We start from the raw sequence: 17,788 nt of genomic DNA, 5'->3' as shown, positions 1-17,788 counted from the left end.
TTAATTATTGGAAGGGGTAAGCTTCTAGTAAATGCAATTAATTAATATTTGATTTCCTTCAAGAAGGGTGTAGGGAAAGTATAAATAGAGGTGGGAGCTTCATTGTTTAGCATCAGATGATGGTAAATTGCATTTGATAGGAACTTGGATATATAGTTCTGTTCTTGGCATTAGAGGACATCCATCCTCTCTTGTGACATTCTAGACGTCACTCCCCTGGGGTCTGGCCTTTGGAATACATTGCTATCAACTCATTAACAGGCGGCTTGGATGCATTTCCAACTACAGGAAGATTGAGTGTAATTAGTGAGTTGAACAGTTAGTTATGTGTTTGATGATGCTGGAGTAATTAGTGAGTTGTTATGTATTTAATTTTATTAGTTTGAGCACTAATATTATTTTAACAGTAGTTCAATATCCAGTTTGCATGAATTTTTTTTGTTCATGTTATGTGGTTTAAATCTATGCAAAGACATTACAATCTCTTTCAACAATTGGTTTAGTTCTTGGGCATTACCAGGGTGCCCATTACACACTAGTCATAAAAAAACAATAGAGAAAATTGAACAATAGTTGTAGATTTTAGTTCATACCAATGATAAATGCTGTAAACACTAGCAGACACAATAAACTTTTATTTAACATTTGAAATTTTAACTTACACTTGGCTTGCTTGAAGCTCTTTTGTACCTATGTTTACAATGAATGAATGAAGGTATTTTCATAATGTCCATGAGGCCGATTCGCCTATGAGACTACTTTCATGTTCTTTCTATGTCAACCTGCCTGTTGTGAATTTGCTTCAAAAAACTAGTTCTATTGTGTAGTCATGTTTCCTTAAAAAGTTGATGAAAAATTGTCCTCAAACTGTTCCTAAATATTCTGGTAGGTAACGCACTCAAAGATAAAATATCATTCCATTTTGTAGCACAGTAGATGCACTTTCTTCCCTCCTTCAAGAAGTCATCAAACTATTCTTGAATATTCTAGTAGACAACGCACTCAAACATAAAATGTCATTCCGTTTCGACGCACAGTAGATACACTTTCTTTATTCCCAATCTTTCTTATATACTCTCGACCTATCCATCTCACACCACAAATGATAGGATTCCATTCTTAAATGTGCCATTAACAAGCCTATTGTTTAATTGCTTCTCCATTAAACAATGCTCCGTACTCCTAACATGTCCGGGTGCATTTACATCATTGAAAATCTTTTGGATTTTCAGTGCCATTTTCGTATTTGAAGAGGGTTTTCGTCTCCATCTGAACACTGTCGTACCTATTGAGAAAATTCATTTGCAGAGAAGTTTTTCTTTGACGTGGACGGATTTGACCCTTTTTCACATGTTCGTCTTCTCTCCCTTCCGCGACGGGAGTATTACGCAAAATAGGCACAAAGTTCGGGGAAGCAACGGATAGGTGTGTTATAAATTAACAAGATAATAATATATTATATAATTATCTTATTAACCTTTGACCCAAATTTATCGTAATTTCATTTCGGATAATTTCATTTCATCTACCCCAGGTTCGAGGCACAAATTCTATATAAATCTGGGGAGGGAAGCAAGTTTGTGCATTTTGTGTGAGGGTGTTGGTTGCTGGAGTGCTGACAAGTTTGTTTTCGTCGAGGGTTTCGCTGCGAGGGGCTTTCCAAATCACGTATGTATCTTGCTTCTTTTCTGTTAATTTTTCTTCTTTTAGGGCTAATTGCTTTACCAGGGTTTAATTTCATAGCATAGCGGTTTTGGGGTTTGGCTGTCTTGGTAGGAAAATGCCGTAAAGTTTAGCTGAAACCCTCATTTACCCATGCAAGGGTCTTGAAAGCTCCAAAATAGAGGGTTTATGCTGAAACAGCGGCTGTTAATAAGAAACTATAGTAGGCCGAACCGGCAGGTCCGGATGATGTCGGACATTACACTTTCGTAAGGATTTTTTTAGAGAATTTTGCGTAGTCTCTCTCTAGCGGTGGCTACGACCTTCTCAAACAGTGGATTTCAATTTTAAGACTTTTTTATGTATAGTTTTTTAAATCCTTCGGTAGCTTGTTAACTTTTCAAATTTCTTCGTTTGTGGGAGCCTGGAGGAAGTCTTTACGGTTCCTTGAATGCAGAGGGGCTGGCATCACACCTGTTCGCATTTGATAAAAATGGCAGAAAATTTATTACAGGTTCTGCATTCGACGTAGGTGCGAGAGAATAGTAATTTCGTGGTGGAAGAACGGCTGAGAGAAAATAACTATTAGTTTAATACAAAATTGTAATTTAATCATTAAAACGATGGATGTTTTTTTTAGAAAGAGACTTAAGTTTTGCCCGACTGTAAACAGAGGCCGAAACTTCTGAAAAAATTTAAGGTATTTTTCTGATTCATGAGAGAGTGTGTTTGTGGGTTAGCGATCATGCCTTTGTTCGTTTTGGAATATCGCGGTGGGGTTTTTTGGCTTATGGTTATATTACTTTATTATATAGTGCCGTTTGCCCGTGACCCCTTTGAAGTTAAAGATTTTTGCATTTAGGTTCTGAATTCTAAAGGGGCTAAAATATATGATGATTTCCTTTGTCTCTTGACTTTTCTGAGGGGTTTTTTTTGAGCTATTTTTCGCCTGTTATCTCTATTTAAGGCGACCAGGGTATTTGATATAATAGTAGCTTTTGGTTTTGCTTTGGAGAAACTTTTTTTATAGTTTCTAGGTATACTCAATTGTTTATCAGAAAAAAAGGCATTATAGGTGTTTCTGAAACCAGAAATGATGTCGTTTTTGATACCCTGCTGATTGTTGACGTGCAGAGAAGAAGGCTCGACAACGTCGAGAAGTCGAAAGGCATGGAAGAAGTTCACTCTAAATCCGTCATGAACGAAGAGACAACAACTGTAGTGTATTTGTCGAGCCTTCTAAATCATGAAGATGATGTGCATACTCATAAATGTGATAAAAGATGTCGTATTGAGCATGTTTGGGCAAATATCTTTCGGTGCAAATTAACAGGAAGCACACACATTTGTGATAAAAATTGCAATCAGAAAATTGTTTATGATAATTACAGCTGTGTATGCAGAGTAAGTGGTCAGGTCTTCCCTCTAACACCAGCAGAACAGCTTGCGGTGAGAGGGATTGTTCGGAGGAGGGTGGAGGCAGATCCTGCCGAAGCCTGCGCTCCCAAACGAAGAAGACGGGATGCGATGATACATTCATCGCCTTTTGAACGCTCATTTTCTTTTGTTCCATCTATCTGCAGCCCTGCAGGAGATAGCATGGACATTAGTTGATGTAGGAACTTTGCATAATTCTTGGCTGTTTGCATGGATCACCATTTTTATGGCTCAGGAATGATGTCCTGAAAGGTCTATGGGGAAAAATGTTGTTAACAATTGAGACTTTCTTATAACTTGTTAAGCTTAAAACAGTTTCCTCTTGCGCGCAAAGACTTATGCAAAGAGGGATTTTGTAACTATTTTTCTGGTACCACCCGTTTAGAACATTTTGTCGATCTCCTTAATCAAATCAAGTTCCTTTCATTAATCAAGTCGTGTCTTATTCTTTTGCATTTTAAGTGGTACCAATAGTACAGAGACTGCCTCAAGATCTAGATGTATTATATGTGCGTTTCCATGGTTGTCATCTGATTTGTGCTAACCAGTGCAGTTCGATTTAAAAAGTGATCTGATTCTTTTGTCAAAAGAAACTTTCCTTAGCACAAACTGTTATGGAATTAGCTAGCATTTGTACAGGAAATCAATCTTTGCAGCTTCAGGAGAATCAGAGACCTACCCTGTCTTTTCCCAATGAAATGCTTCTTTTGCATTCTAATTATAACCAATAGAAGAGCAGTTTTTTAATAGATCTAGATCTAATTACGGTAGTATATTGTTTTATGTGTGCCTAACGGTTGACATATGAAATGTATAACCAATCTATGCTAAGCAGATGCTTTTAGATGTTGAAAATAATATGATGCATTTGTCAAGACACTTTTTCCTTAGGACAAGCTGTTCTGGATCTATTGAATTCTTTGTGTTCCGACAGGAATCCATGTTTTGTATCTACAAGAGAATCAATTAGAGCTGCCTTGTTTTTTACCAAAGAACTGCTTTTCTCGAGGCTTCGTGGTTTACTGACATATCATTTTTTTAAGTTGTCAGGAATTTTGGCAGGGCCTTCGTGGTTACTCTATCCCATAGAATATTTTGTCAAGCCACATAAACTAATGGAGTGGTCAAGATTTTTATCATATTATACTTAAATATTTGGGTTTCCAGTTCTGTCTTAAGGCTGACCTCTCCAATGTGATTATGGCAGGCATACAAAATGCAGATGGAATTGTACTTTGCAGTGCTGATCATATCAATGTTACTCGCAACTAATAAAATGAAACGATTTTAATTTCTTTCTCAACTGTCCAACCAAGAGGAGCTGAAATTGACATACAGAGTTGCTTGGCTATAAAGGTAAGTTCATTTTATATTTGATTCAACTGACGAAATAAACCATTATAACCTAGGCGCAGATGATTTTTTAAAATGATTCTGCTTTTGCTGTACAAAACTAATGTATAGCTTTCCGTACGGCAATACAACAATCTTTACCTTTTGCTGGTTCTAAATCCTGGAGTAATTTTGGGAAAACAAACTAACTTGTGCGTTTAGTTGAGTATAATTTATTAGGGATGGTTTTGTTTAGATGAAACTTGGAATCAACTGTTAGGGAAGGTTGATCAGCGCTCCTTTCATTGAGTATGCATTCAATAAATTGGTTGGAACAAAGTCAACATATTTTAAATTAGAGCCAGTATTTTATTTCTGCAGACTTTGCCTCAGAAGTCATCTTAAAAGTTATTTCTCATTTAATTTGTGACAGGTCTTTGTATTTCTGTAAATTTATAGCATCATTAATCTTAATTCCCATTTGATTATGTATAGTTTTTTTGTCAAATATTAGATTATCAAGAGGACAGACATTGCAATGCGAGAGAGATCTCGATCTGAGGTATGGGTTGTAATTATCTGGGGTTTTTATTCTGTGGTCACAGGATTCGTAGCTGCAGTTTTTCATTGGAAACTCCAATTGCCTATTTGAAATCTGTTGTTTAAGAAGGTGGAGGCTTTGATGGCTAAATTTTGATAATATAGCAACGTTTCCTGCAACCCACTGGTGTTGAGGTGTAGTGAGTTCAAAGTTAAGTTGGATGGATAGCAGCAGCATCTTTCAGATTCACTATCCGTGAAACTTTCTTCTGCATTTGGAAAGAAAGATCTTCATATGGTTATATCTTGATGATAGTCAAACGGTATATGAAACAGATCTCGCATTTTCATTGTTTTTAAAATTTACTGAGGAAAGAGGGTACATTGAAAAAGGACTTTGGTAACGGGTAATACTCTGGGCCACCCACCCCTATAGTTCAGTTCCATCGAATGCAAGAACAGCAATTATTTGTAATAATGTTTATTTGCATATCACTCTGTACATTTAAAAAGGACTATTGTATCGGGTGATATTCTGGGTTACCCACCACCATGGTTCCTTCGAATGCAAGAGCACCAATTATTTGTAATATTGTTTATCTGCATATCAATAACTGCCGATTCATTGCCAGAGATAATTTTTGTTTTTGTTTAAAGGCCGTTAAAATGGATAAGAAGAGAGTCTGGTGTTACTGTGTATTTGTTGTGTTCAAACATTTCTGGTCACATTACTTCGGAATGAACATAAGGAAAAATATCTATGTGAAGCATAATCAAAGAAAGCACATTTTGGGTCAATTTGTGTAATGCCCAGTTGCAATTAAAATAAATCTGGATCTATTTTTAATCTGGATCTAACATTTCTTATATTTATAAATGTAAAGCAGATTCAAACAAAGATGAGGAAAAATATCAATGGCAAGCAGGATCAAAGAAAGCGCATATTTTGGGTCAATTTGCGGGCTCCCTTGTATATTTAAGATAGCCATATTATTAAGTTCATTATTTATTGCGAAGTACTGTGTAGAGTATATACGAATTCAAAATTCAATCGTGCGTTCTTTAGGGTGCTGATTTTTACGTGGGTCCAGAGGTAACGTGTATGTGGTGGGTCGAATCGTTGAATTAAATATCTTGACCAACTAAAAGACAAAGGGAGTTGGGTAGGTTTGTGGAGACCGGAGGAGAATGGGTAAAGTTTGTTCGGGACCATGCTCTTCTAACGTGTGTAGGCATCTTTTCCTATATTTGGGTAGCTTTGTGAAATATAATATACCGCCTGACCAATTGACATCTGTCTGTTAGGCTATTCAACTTATGTACCTTAAAGAAACAAGTTCTGTCTGGAGTCCAAAGGCGATGCCTCTATGAGAATATATTGCATCTCCAGCATTATTGCCCAATTGTGGGAAAGTCTAAAGGTGATGCTCATCCTCGTTGGTTAGGTGGCAATGTAGTGCTGATTGATGGACTTCCAGATGCACAAGTTCAAAGCTGATGCTAATTTTCTCTCACCTTCTTAAAGCTGATAATAATTCTCTCACCTTCTTATACAGATTTCCCGTGTGTGAGATCTTAAACACTCAGAATAGAACATACACAGTTTAAGCCAGAAACTCATCCACTTATCGACTGTGAACCATGGTCTGGAGCTTCCTCGATGTGTGAAATGCTGATGGCAATACTTAATAACCCATCTAAACATCAAATGACAAACTGAATTGAGGTCTTCTGAAGCTTAAAGCGCGTACTAATTCACGTATGCCATTAGGGGGAAGTCAATTCAGAGGCAAATAATTGCAATCACCCTTAATCAGTAATGTAAATCACTGTGTAATACAGGTGTAACAAATTATTTGTTATCTGGAAATTGACTTTTGAGTGTTGCACTCGATAGGTTCTTCAGGTGTCTTTATTCATTCATGAAGCACTGGAAGCTAATAACAATTGGAGCGTATCTTAGAAAGATGACACGCTAGAAAAATTTCCATCAACGCCCATCTTCTATGAAAATTCTGGAAAATCTAATGGCATGCAAACATGTCAATGAAAATTATGGGAAACCTCATGGCATGCAAACATGTCATCTATGCTAGAATATCTTTCATCTGCCACACAAACTAGAATATCTTCCGTCTGCCATAGAAAGATGACATGCTAGAATATCTTCCATACATATCTGTCTTCCACATCCCCACATCCGCATCTATGTTATCTTCCAATGTGTTTTAACTTAGAAAGATGACATGCTAGAATATCTTCCATCCGCGTTCCCAATTTCTTCTAACCTCATATGACATGCAAAAAGATGACATGCTTGAATATCTTCCATCTCTTCCATCTACGTACCCAATTCTACCGTATGGCATGTGAAAAGATGACATTTCCTTCCATCCATGTCTTCGTGCTTGAATATCTTCCATCGACGTACCCAATATCTACCATATGTTATGTGAAAATATGACATTTCCTTCCATCCATGTCTTCATGCTTGAATATTTTCCATCTACGTACCCAATATCTACCATATGTAATGTTAAAAGATGGCATTTCCTTCCATGTCTTCTTCCATGGAAATTCTTGAAAACCTTGTATGCCATGCAAACATGCCCTCTAATATCTTACAGAAATTAATCTTTTATTAGTATCTGACATAGGGGAAGTCTACTGGTTGCCCCTAACTAGTTCATAGCTCACTTACCTACATATTGAATAGAAAAATTATCATAAACTTGCATTTGTATCATGTACTAAAGCTTTTACTTTTTAAAAATGTCGTAGAACTAGGTAATGTTAGTTTAGAAAATGAAGTGTAATTGTAAGAATGTTTAATTGTAGAAATTAGAGTAATAGTTTTCATTTTTATTCTTGAGTTGTTGAAAAGTTGACTTCTTGAAGTTGGCTAAAAACTTGTGTTAATGGGTGTTTTTGAGTTATACAAATGTTTATAGTGTAAAATGTTGTGGATGTATTGAGAGTGACAAATGGGTGCAACAAATGTAGGTATGTTGTCATTTACAATTATAGGTATGTTGTCATCCACAAGGGGTAGTTGTAAGAATGTTTAATTGTAGAAATTAGAGTAATAGCTTTCAAAGTTGACTTCTTGAGGTTGGCTAGAAACTTGTGTTAATGGGTGTTTTTGAGTTATACAAATGATCATAGTGTAAAATTTTGTGGATGTATTAAGAGTGACAAATGGGTGCAACAAATGTAGGCATGTTGTCATTCACAAGGGGTATAAATGTTCTATGATCAATGATTAGGTCAAAAGGGATCAATATCCTCTTGTAGACTTTGTATTTACCGTATGTTTAAAGATCATTTTTGGTGAACTAATGTGCCTCATGGAGTTGGTTTAAGATGTTATCAATGTGTGGTGGGAGATGCTTATTTTGCATTTAGATTGTGTCTAGTGTTTGATAGTTGGTGCAAAGTTACTAAGGTTTGTCATTTTTTAGACAAAGAGAATAAAGTTGTTGCAAGGGAAAGAGCTTGGATTAATGAATTCTTTGATCTTCAATGTGTAGATTTCATATTTGTTGGTAAACAGATTTGTCACAGTAGAATATGCCCAATGGAGTGTATGGCAAACCGTTCACAACAATTGGATAGGCCCTTGGTATATGGCCTTCCTTTGCATTTAGAGGGGCAGCTCCCTCATAAGATAAAATATATGATTTTACAATAAAGTTAAGTAGAACTTAGAAAATAAAAGGAAAACCATTGATAGCAAATGCACCACATGCCTTCAAAGTTCTTATGAAAATGATGTAACTAATAATGAGAGCAATCAAGGACTACGCTTGAGAACTTTCACCAACACAATGCTAATTCAACCATTCACAAATACTCACACCATACCAGGAAAATATTTGTAAATGAATTAACACCTCAACAATTTAGACCTTTTAGAAAGAGAATGCCAAAGGTACTTCCTTTATTTCTTTGCACCAAGAAAGTAAGAAATAACTAATTACAAAAGCAACAATTGTACACATTTTCCAAAAATTGTTTTGTTATCAAAGCATAAGTGTTCCTTGTATCAAGTCCAAAAAAGTCCCTTATTACAATCATTTTCAAGAATTTATAACCAATCTAGAACAACCAACTTTTCGGGTTCGTAACTACCCAAAAAGTTGGAGTTTGGAGTACTTGGAGATGCTTCGTAACCAACTCTAACCTTTAAAGTTTTAATTACAGTTAGAAAAACCAAAACTAGAGTTAACTCTAAATTTGACCTTTTTACAAAATACATCAATAAAATTCTAAGACAACTTTAGACAAAAATACTTTTAACTTTTAATTCCCTGAACTCGTTCTTTGATCTGTAGGTACTGTCAGCAACTAAGTCAAGTTTGCCTTGTATGCTCTGAATGATTTGATGACTTGAGCCAAAGTTTTGTTCTTAATGATGATTAAACTCTACATCTTCAGCTTACATAACTCATGTCTCTTTCTAATTTCATCCAATTCTGTGACACACCTTGGCAAGTTTTGAGTACAGGAGTTTAATGCTACTGAGAGATTGCTCAATCTTGTCATAACACTAGCATCTGAACTTTGTTTACCGCCAAGTTCAGTGCTGATTTTTGCCTCTATGCATTCCAAAATGGAAGATATCTCTGGATTTTGAGTGTGTTCACTAATAGGAATACCTTCTATGATCATCGGTATATCCCCCAAGGCCTTCTTTTTCAGTAACTTGCATGAGTTTAAGAATTGTTCTCCTTCACTCAATTGTTCATTCATATTATCATTCTTCTATAAGATGTTTTCTAGCCATATATCAATTTGCTCTTCTTCTCCAGTGTTGATTAACCTTAGTGACTTAACTATATTGTTGTCCATGCCTTTAATCTCTATTAAATTGGCATCAATTTCTTTCAAGAATGTTTGTTGTTCCTTGAGAGTTGTCAGTGCTTTTTGAATGCTTTGTTGTATATGATCTGCTTTGGTAAATGTATCTTGTACATCTTGAAATAAGCTTGATGCTTGTTCTTTCATGCTTTTTACCCACGCTTTCACCATCTTACCATAAGTTTAGCATTCTCCTATGTTTTGAATAGTTTCTTCATCAAACATCTTCTTCGGATCTTCTGTAGTTTCTATGGATGAACTAAGATCTGGAAAGGAGTCACCAACCATCAATCGGATGCATGAAGAAAGAGCTCGGACTTGACACTTGAGTTGATTCTTAACTTGCTTATCTCTCCTTGATTGTTCTATTAGGACAACGACTGATACTTGAAAATTGTGTTCTTTCCCTTCACGGGTAGTCTGGCCTAAATCTACTTTAGTGATGCTAAAATCAGATTCATTTGCCTCATTTATGCCCTTCTATGTGACTGGTTGTGCAATTTCAACAGATAAATTACCTAAAGTAGGGTTCACTGCTAGTCTGGAATCCATTTTAGTCTTCTTTATCTTTGTACCTCTGTGCATTAAGTCAGCTACAACATCTAGATTGGGTACTTCAATTGAATCATCATTTTCTTCTCTCTCTAAACTTTGTTATAACCAAGATGTTGAAATACTAGCAGATGGGCTGATTACTAAAGGAACGTGTAAGATTGTGGATGATAAGTTCAAGTTATGCACATTTTCCACAATTGGCTCCTCTTGGATTGCTTCTGTGCTTTCGGGAGACAATGAGCGTGCAAGAGATGCTATGGATTGAATCATCTCATTTACAAATGATGGTAAAGTATTCATCTCAGGAGCTTCATCTATCATTTGTTGAATTGGCTTTAAAGTCTTCTCCTTGGGTTTTGATCTCTTCTTCTTGGTGACGACATTGAGTTCACATGTTGAAACTAGATCAACTCGTTTGTTCGGATCTTCACCATCATCTCCCCCTTCTGTGCTATGTAAAGAGCCCGAGGATGTAGGAATAGAAGACAAAATGGCTGAAACTGACGTTCCTTCTTGAGAAATATTATTATTATTTACACTGCTTCTTCCTATTGATTTAGTAGCAGTGACTTCTTTGACTTATTCTTTAACCAAGTTTCAATTCGTTGAATCATAAAGAAAGTCCTTTCCTTGAGGTCTTTCAGTTCTGGCAACAACCAATTAATATATGGCAATTCTAATAATTGTATCCGCTCAAAGAAGTAAGGATCAATCAAGTCTGACCCGTCCTTTGTTATGCATGTTGTTGAGATAATGGGTGTTGCACACATTGCATAATATTGTTATTTTATTATTTTATTTTATTAGGTAATGTTGTGCCTAGATGGACGTGCAACATGTAAAGATTCCTATGGAATATTCTTGATGAGTTGTATTGTAACATTGTGATAATATTTTATGTAATTATTTAATATTGGGGAAAAAGAATTAAATGTCCAATATTAAATGTGGGGTCAATGGGTTAGGTAGCACATGGTTTTAACACATGGTTTATGTAATACCACTTAGTGGTTTTGTGGGACTTGCTACTATATAAGCAGCCACAAGGGTAGTTGTTGTATAGAGAGAGAAAGAGTGACAAGGAGAAGACAAAAGGCAAGAGTCGAGCGGGACAAGGCTTGACAGGTTAGCCAAGGGAGCATTTGTGAAGGTTGAAAGCATGGCATGGGATGTGTGGATTCATGCTTGTTCACATAGTTTGCTCGGTTATGGCTATGGCTATGAAGGCTTCCATGGTTGTATGACAATGGTATTTATTGCTGAATAATACATGGTGATGGATGCTTTTGGAGGCTGGGTTTTTCCCTCAATGAGGGTTTCCCAGGGTATATCTTGTGTCACAATTTTGTGGGTATGTTATTTATTCTCTTGCATGTGGATTTTAATTCCGTGTTTATTTTAGATCTATTATGGGTTATGTGGAAACGGTTATATTCTTTGTTGCCAAGTTTCCTTACAAGTGGTATCAGAGCTATGGTTTTATTATTTGTAACCCTAGATTGAATCCATGGGAATGCATGAGAGGATAAAAGAAAAGGGCAAGATATATGAATGATTTATTGCAGATCTGAGGATTTTGGATTTGCTGTTATGATGGGATGTTAAAATATTTGGGCATGTGAAATTGTTGGAGAAAAGGATTTTTTCGGATGTTTCATTTAAATGAGGGTTTTGGGGGGTAGCTTGCAGAAATGACCTCTTGGGTAAAAACAGACCTCACCATTGGATCCGGGTCAACATTTCCATAAATATTGATATATAGTATGCCCTAGTTTGGCCATGTTTAGAGGAAATAAAAGAGTTTTATGGTTTCAGCCCATGATGGCCGTCAAATTTAATCCCGTCGGAATTTTCGTCACTGAAAAAAAATAAAAAATAAAAAATCGTACTGAAAATGGTAAAAAGACTGTCTTAGTAAAACGACCATAACTTTCTCTTAGAATATCAGATTTTAGAGTTCTTACAGGCGTTGGAAAGTTAATTCAGAGCACTACAACATGGTGTAGGTTTGGTTCTGTGATTTTAAAATTTTGTCAAGTTTTCAGAGCCCTAAAGTCAGATGTTATTTATTTTGAGCACGGATTAGGGCATAACTTGGGCATACGGAGTTGGATTTTGGACTTCGAGTAGTCAACGGAAAGCTCTTGGAGAGCTCTACAAATTGGTTCAATTTTGGTGCAGGTTTGGCATGATTTATTTGTTGATATATTAATCTAAACAGTTTATAGGTATATTTTGACTATGGTAACATTGTGAGTTTATGGCATTGGAGATTTAAGATTTGATGTCATTGTATACTCAGTTCATATTTCAGTTTGGTCTCATGATGATATAGTTATCAGTGTTTGGTTTGGATATGCATGATGACTTGTTGGGTCTACAAGTTGTACAGTGTTGTAAGCGGTCTATATTTACAGGTTGCATTTATGGCTTGGTTATGGGTTGTCTTTGCCCATTGATCTTTCATTATTGATGCATATTCAGATTGGTGGCTTGGATTTGGGTTGTCTATGCCCTAAGTCACATGATTTTATGATTTTATCTTCATGTAGAAGGGATGAGATGTTGTTACCAGGTACAGTCATGGTGGAGGATTGTGGTTGACTATGCTGACAGGTTGGACATATTGAGAGCCAGATGCTCGGTTCATGGATGTGATCATGGTGTCATAGATTTTGGCATGACATGATTGTCTATATAGGTACATCCTTGATGTTCATTAGCTTGGATTTCTGATTCAGTTATGGTGGTATATCTTCTTGGTTGAGGATCATGGTTATTTGGTTTCTTTTGAGGAGCTCATGATGTGCACTTTTGAGTTCTTTGATAGTTTGATGCCTTGGTTGATTCTCATGGTTAGAGGATGGGTTTTCATCATGATGTCATGGATAGCTTGGATACACGATTTAGTGGGAGCTTGTGACAGTGATAGGGTGACAATGCAGGATTAGTTCCTAGTTTGGTTTATATCTTCTTGGTTTGGAGAGGATGGATTTTATGATGCCATAGGTGACTTGGTACCACAGTTGAGTGGGAGTTGTTGGCATTGATATATTTATTGAGTATTTGTAGATGTTGGAGGTTTGTCTTAGATCCTGTTGCTCTAGAAGCGTCTTTGACATTTGCATGGTGCACTTGTTATCTTCATGGTGTGTGAAGATGGTTAGATCTTGAGGACTCATGGAGTTCTTGGTTATCTTCATGGTGTATGGAGATGGTTCTTCCTAGTATGTGGAGATGGTTTTCTTCATGATGTGTGGAGATGGTTGCATCTTGAGGACTCACAGGGTTCTTGGAAAAGGTGTGGTTTATGCTTTTATTTGGCATGTTATCCTTGGTATGAGGACGGTTTCATTATTATTGCATGGTATACTCTTGATACGCATTTAGAGTTGTGACATATTATGGTGTGTTCATATGGAGCATGTTATCTCTTTAGTTGAGATGGTAAGATCATGTTGTCATGTTTATGTTCCTGAGGCCATGGTTGGAACTTTGACATTGATCTTGGTTTAGTTTCTTGGTATTGAGTACACTGATCATAAGCTGGATACTTCATGATATTGCTATGTTGCATTTGGAGTTGGCATGGATTGATTGGTTACAGGTGCTCATGGATACTTAGAGATGGTGGTGATGCTGATTTCTCTTGGATTAGAGAAGTATTTGTTGGGACAGTTGATGGTTTCAACAGAAAGTCCGAGGGGCAGTCACCTGATATGGACTTGAGAGGAGATTGTTCTTAGATGATTCTTGGTTGGAGACTTGGGTATCTTAATGAGCATTCTCATTCTCCACTCTTGGTCTACTCAGTGGTTTGCTACTTGAGAGGTATAGCCCATTGTTTCTCTCAGTTGCATTATATTTATGCTTGTCTTTCATGGATATGGATCTTGAGCTATGGTACATGAGTTAGTTTTGGAGGGTTCATTTGAGAGATGGTTTAGCATTGGTTATCTCCATGTGCATATGTTGTTATGCTGGTTGAGTTTGGGAGATGGTTTTATATTGGGCATTTTCTTTGGATTAGGAATGGTTTTATTGAGTTTGATCTTCTTGTGAGAGGCTTACATCCATGATTAGTTATATGGTATGGTTTGGATGTTGTTGAGGCTTCTTGTTGGGGTTTTATGGAGGAGATCATACTTGCACAGTTTACATCTAGAGGTGTGTGTAGAAGGACATGATACAGGTTATGATTTGCATGGTTTCTCTGGTCTTGGTTATCTTCCTGGATGTTCAGTTTTGCCTACATTGGATTTGAGATTGGTTAGAGATTGTGATCACTAGTTTGTGCTCATGTATGTCATGTAAGAGATGACATGGTTATTCTTTTATCTCTTTCCTCTGTTGGTTGTGGTGAACTTGGAGAGCATTGGAGACTTGTTATGAGAGTTTTTCTTGCAAGATATCAGTTTATGTATTGTGGATGTCCTTGATACTACATGTATTCACTTCTTTGAGATGTGTTGAGTGGATTGGTTATAGATTTGACATTATCTTTTGCAGTGGGAGCTTCTTGGTATATATGTGGTAGGTATTACTCTTGAGGCTTGTGATTGCAGGTTGCAGATTGGATATGTCGGTGATATGAGATTCACTTGTTATACCTTTGAGGTATGGATAGTTGGATGGGTTTGGCACTTGCTCTGGGTGCTATTTCAGCTATGGATATTTTGACAACTACGGATACATGTGATTACCTTTGGATCAGGTTATTTGTGCTTGGAATTTTAGTTGGTATAGGATTTTATAATCTTCTAATGCGACAGGTTGGGTGGTTTTCTCTTTGGATGGCTTCTATGTATGTCCAGTGGGAGTGGCATAATAGGAGGTGAGATCATTCATGTTCGAGATGCTAGATACTTTGATTTTGTTGCGGGTACTAGGATGGAGCACTTGGTATATTTTGATCCATGATGGTGGATGTGCTGGGAGGGATTGTTCCCTTGTTCATTTATGTGGCTACGGATTGACCCTATGCAATGTATACAACAAGTGGGAGATTGTTGAGATAATGGGTGTTGCAGACATTGCATAATATTGTTATTTTATTATTTTATTTTATTATGTAATGTTGTTCCTAGATGGACGTGCAACATGTAAAGATTCTTATGGAATATTTTTTATGAGTTGTATTGTAACATTGTGATAATATTTTATGTAATTATTTAATATTGGGGAAAAAGAATTAAATGCCCAATATTAAATGTGGGGTCAATGAGTTAGGTAGCACATGGTTTTAGCACATGGTTTATGTAATACCACTTAGTGGTTTTGTGGGACTTGCTACTATATAAGCAGCCACAAGGGTAGTTGTTGTATAGAGAGAGAAAGAGTGACAAGGAGAAGACAAAAGGCAAGAGTCGAGCGGGACAAGGCTTGACAGGTTAGCAAAGGGAGCATTTGTGAAGGTTGAAAGCATGGCATGGGATGTGTGGATTCATGCTTGTTCACATAGTTTGCTCGGTTATGGCTATGGCCATGAAGGCTTCCATGGTTGTATGACAATGGTATTTATTGCTGAATAATACATGGTGATGGATGCTTTTGGAGGCTGGGTTTTTCCCTCAATGAGGGTTTCCCAGGGTATATCTTGTGTCACAATTTTGTGGGTATGTTGTCTATTCTCTTGCATGTGGATTTTAATTCCGTGTTCATTTTAGATCTATTATGGGTTATGTGGAAACGATTATATTCTTTGTTGCCAAGTTTTCTTACACCTGTCACATCCCACCCATTTTGTAATCAATAATTTGTTGTATTGTAAATCTCATCCAGTCCCTTTTTCTAACTTCAAAATCATTCTCACAATTCGCCCAATAATCTTCCATTGTAGAGAAATGAAGATAGCCGGGTCCAAGTGTCAAGTTATTTTTAACGTACCCACTACCATCAAAAGGAAAGCGAGTGTAGAAAGAGTGTAAAGTTATGTTCACCATGGATCTCTCAATATTTTGAGCATCTGAAGAAGATAAACAACTATAATGTCCAATGCCAATTGGGAAAGGGATTGATCTTTTGTTCCTACACTTTTTGTTTACTTGACCAATTTGTCTACAGACTTCTAAAAGTACCAACCTGTCATCTATGAAGTGAGGCAGCATGAGAGGATAATCTTGAAAACCTCCAAAACGGATGTAAGTGAATTGGGGGTATTGTATGAAGAAGCTACCATAAATACTAATGAGACTGGCTGCTTCAGGAGAAATTCGAAGTTGTATATCTCCTTGTAGCTCCCTGGCAGTGAGCATAGAAAAATCATCATTCACCCTGCTGAAGTGTGCATTGCTCTGTTTTAATTGCAACTGGGGGTAATAATTATAAATTTGAGTGGTTAAGCTATACTCCCCATAAGGATTTAGACCGGGCCATGACTTCATACTTGCAATTGCGTACATTAGATACGAGGACATGTAAAACCCTTGATTTGCATTGAATCTTGTCAACTGGTGATGGAGGGCATCGCTAATCATTTCTCCCCAATCTATAAATTTTTTTTCCAATGGTAATGGTATTAATATACAAAAACATCCAATCTTGAAAATCTTCAGCTGTTTGATTTCCCACCACTCTATTGAGAAGAACTATCATATCAGAAATGTCTTCATTAAAGATATTCCTGTGTAACATTCTTGGCAATCACGATTGTCCTCGTCTGGGTTGATCAAGCCAACTTCTAGCAATGACATTGAGACATGTTTTCTTATTCTGTTGGAAATAACCTTGGGCACCTTCTTTAGAAATTTTTGTAAATTCCTCTCTTACTGGCAATCTGAACGTGATGGATATAGATACTGGGTCCAACCTTGCCACGACATTAACTCCTGCAATCTTAATGTCTCTGGAATTTCGATCATATGCCTTGATACATTCCAAAAACAATTCCACACATTGAATAGCGAGCAGATATCCACCTGCATGGGCTAGACCACTTTCCGGCATTTGACGTGCCAGGGGTGATTTATCTTCTTTGCTCATCATCTTCTAGAAATCTGCAATTTCTAAATGCCCCATCTTTGTGTCAGATATTTTGAGAAGCGTGCTTTTCAGTATTGTAGGAGGTTCTTTACCTTGAAATTGATACCTCATATTGTCACCTGTCAAGGGCTGTCCTGGCAATAGTGCGGAGTCAATAGCCACTTTTCTTTATATCCAACTAATGTTATATCTTCTTCAATTATAAAACTTCACCAAAATCTTCACTTCACTTTGAGAATCCAACTTTTAGATGCAACAAAGGTATTTCGTCAAACAATATGAGCACACTTGGACTTGGTATTTTGTCAAACAGTTTTCATGCACTTATATTTCCATTGGACTTTTGCCATCTATAGACTATTTCAAATTTTCCCGCTTAAAAGCATTGATTCTCCAATCTTCTCTTTCTATATTTTGACTA

At 36.7% G+C, this 17,788-nt stretch overlaps 1 protein-coding gene across 2 annotated transcripts; it reads left to right on the top strand.

The window, feature by feature from the left end:
• Positions 1 to 1,580: 1,580 nt before the first annotated feature.
• LOC149531017 (uncharacterized) lies at positions 1,581 to 5,609 on the top strand. 2 transcript variants are annotated; one of them, XM_089811704.1, is made up of 3 exons: positions 1,581 to 1,668; positions 2,797 to 4,455; positions 5,037 to 5,609. In XM_089811704.1, exon 2 carries the CDS (start codon positions 2,833 to 2,835, stop codon positions 3,274 to 3,276), a length of 444 nt encoding a protein of 147 aa, XP_089667830.1. In that variant the 5' UTR covers positions 1,581 to 1,668; positions 2,797 to 2,832; the 3' UTR covers positions 3,277 to 4,455; positions 5,037 to 5,609. The 2 variants fall into 2 exon arrangements, with proteins under 2 accessions (XP_089667830.1, XP_089667831.1); XM_089811705.1 differs by having other exon boundaries at positions 4,946 to 5,609.
• The last annotated feature ends 12,179 nt before the right edge of the window (positions 5,610 to 17,788 follow it).

This window comes from Cupressus sempervirens, chromosome 11, assembly GCF_028749045.1.
Source record: "Cupressus sempervirens isolate cs-2001-9-10 chromosome 11, ASM2874904v1, whole genome shotgun sequence".
Classification (NCBI taxonomy): Eukaryota; Viridiplantae; Streptophyta; class Pinopsida; order Cupressales; family Cupressaceae; genus Cupressus; species Cupressus sempervirens.
This window is presented reverse-complemented; position numbering and strand designations above follow the sequence as displayed.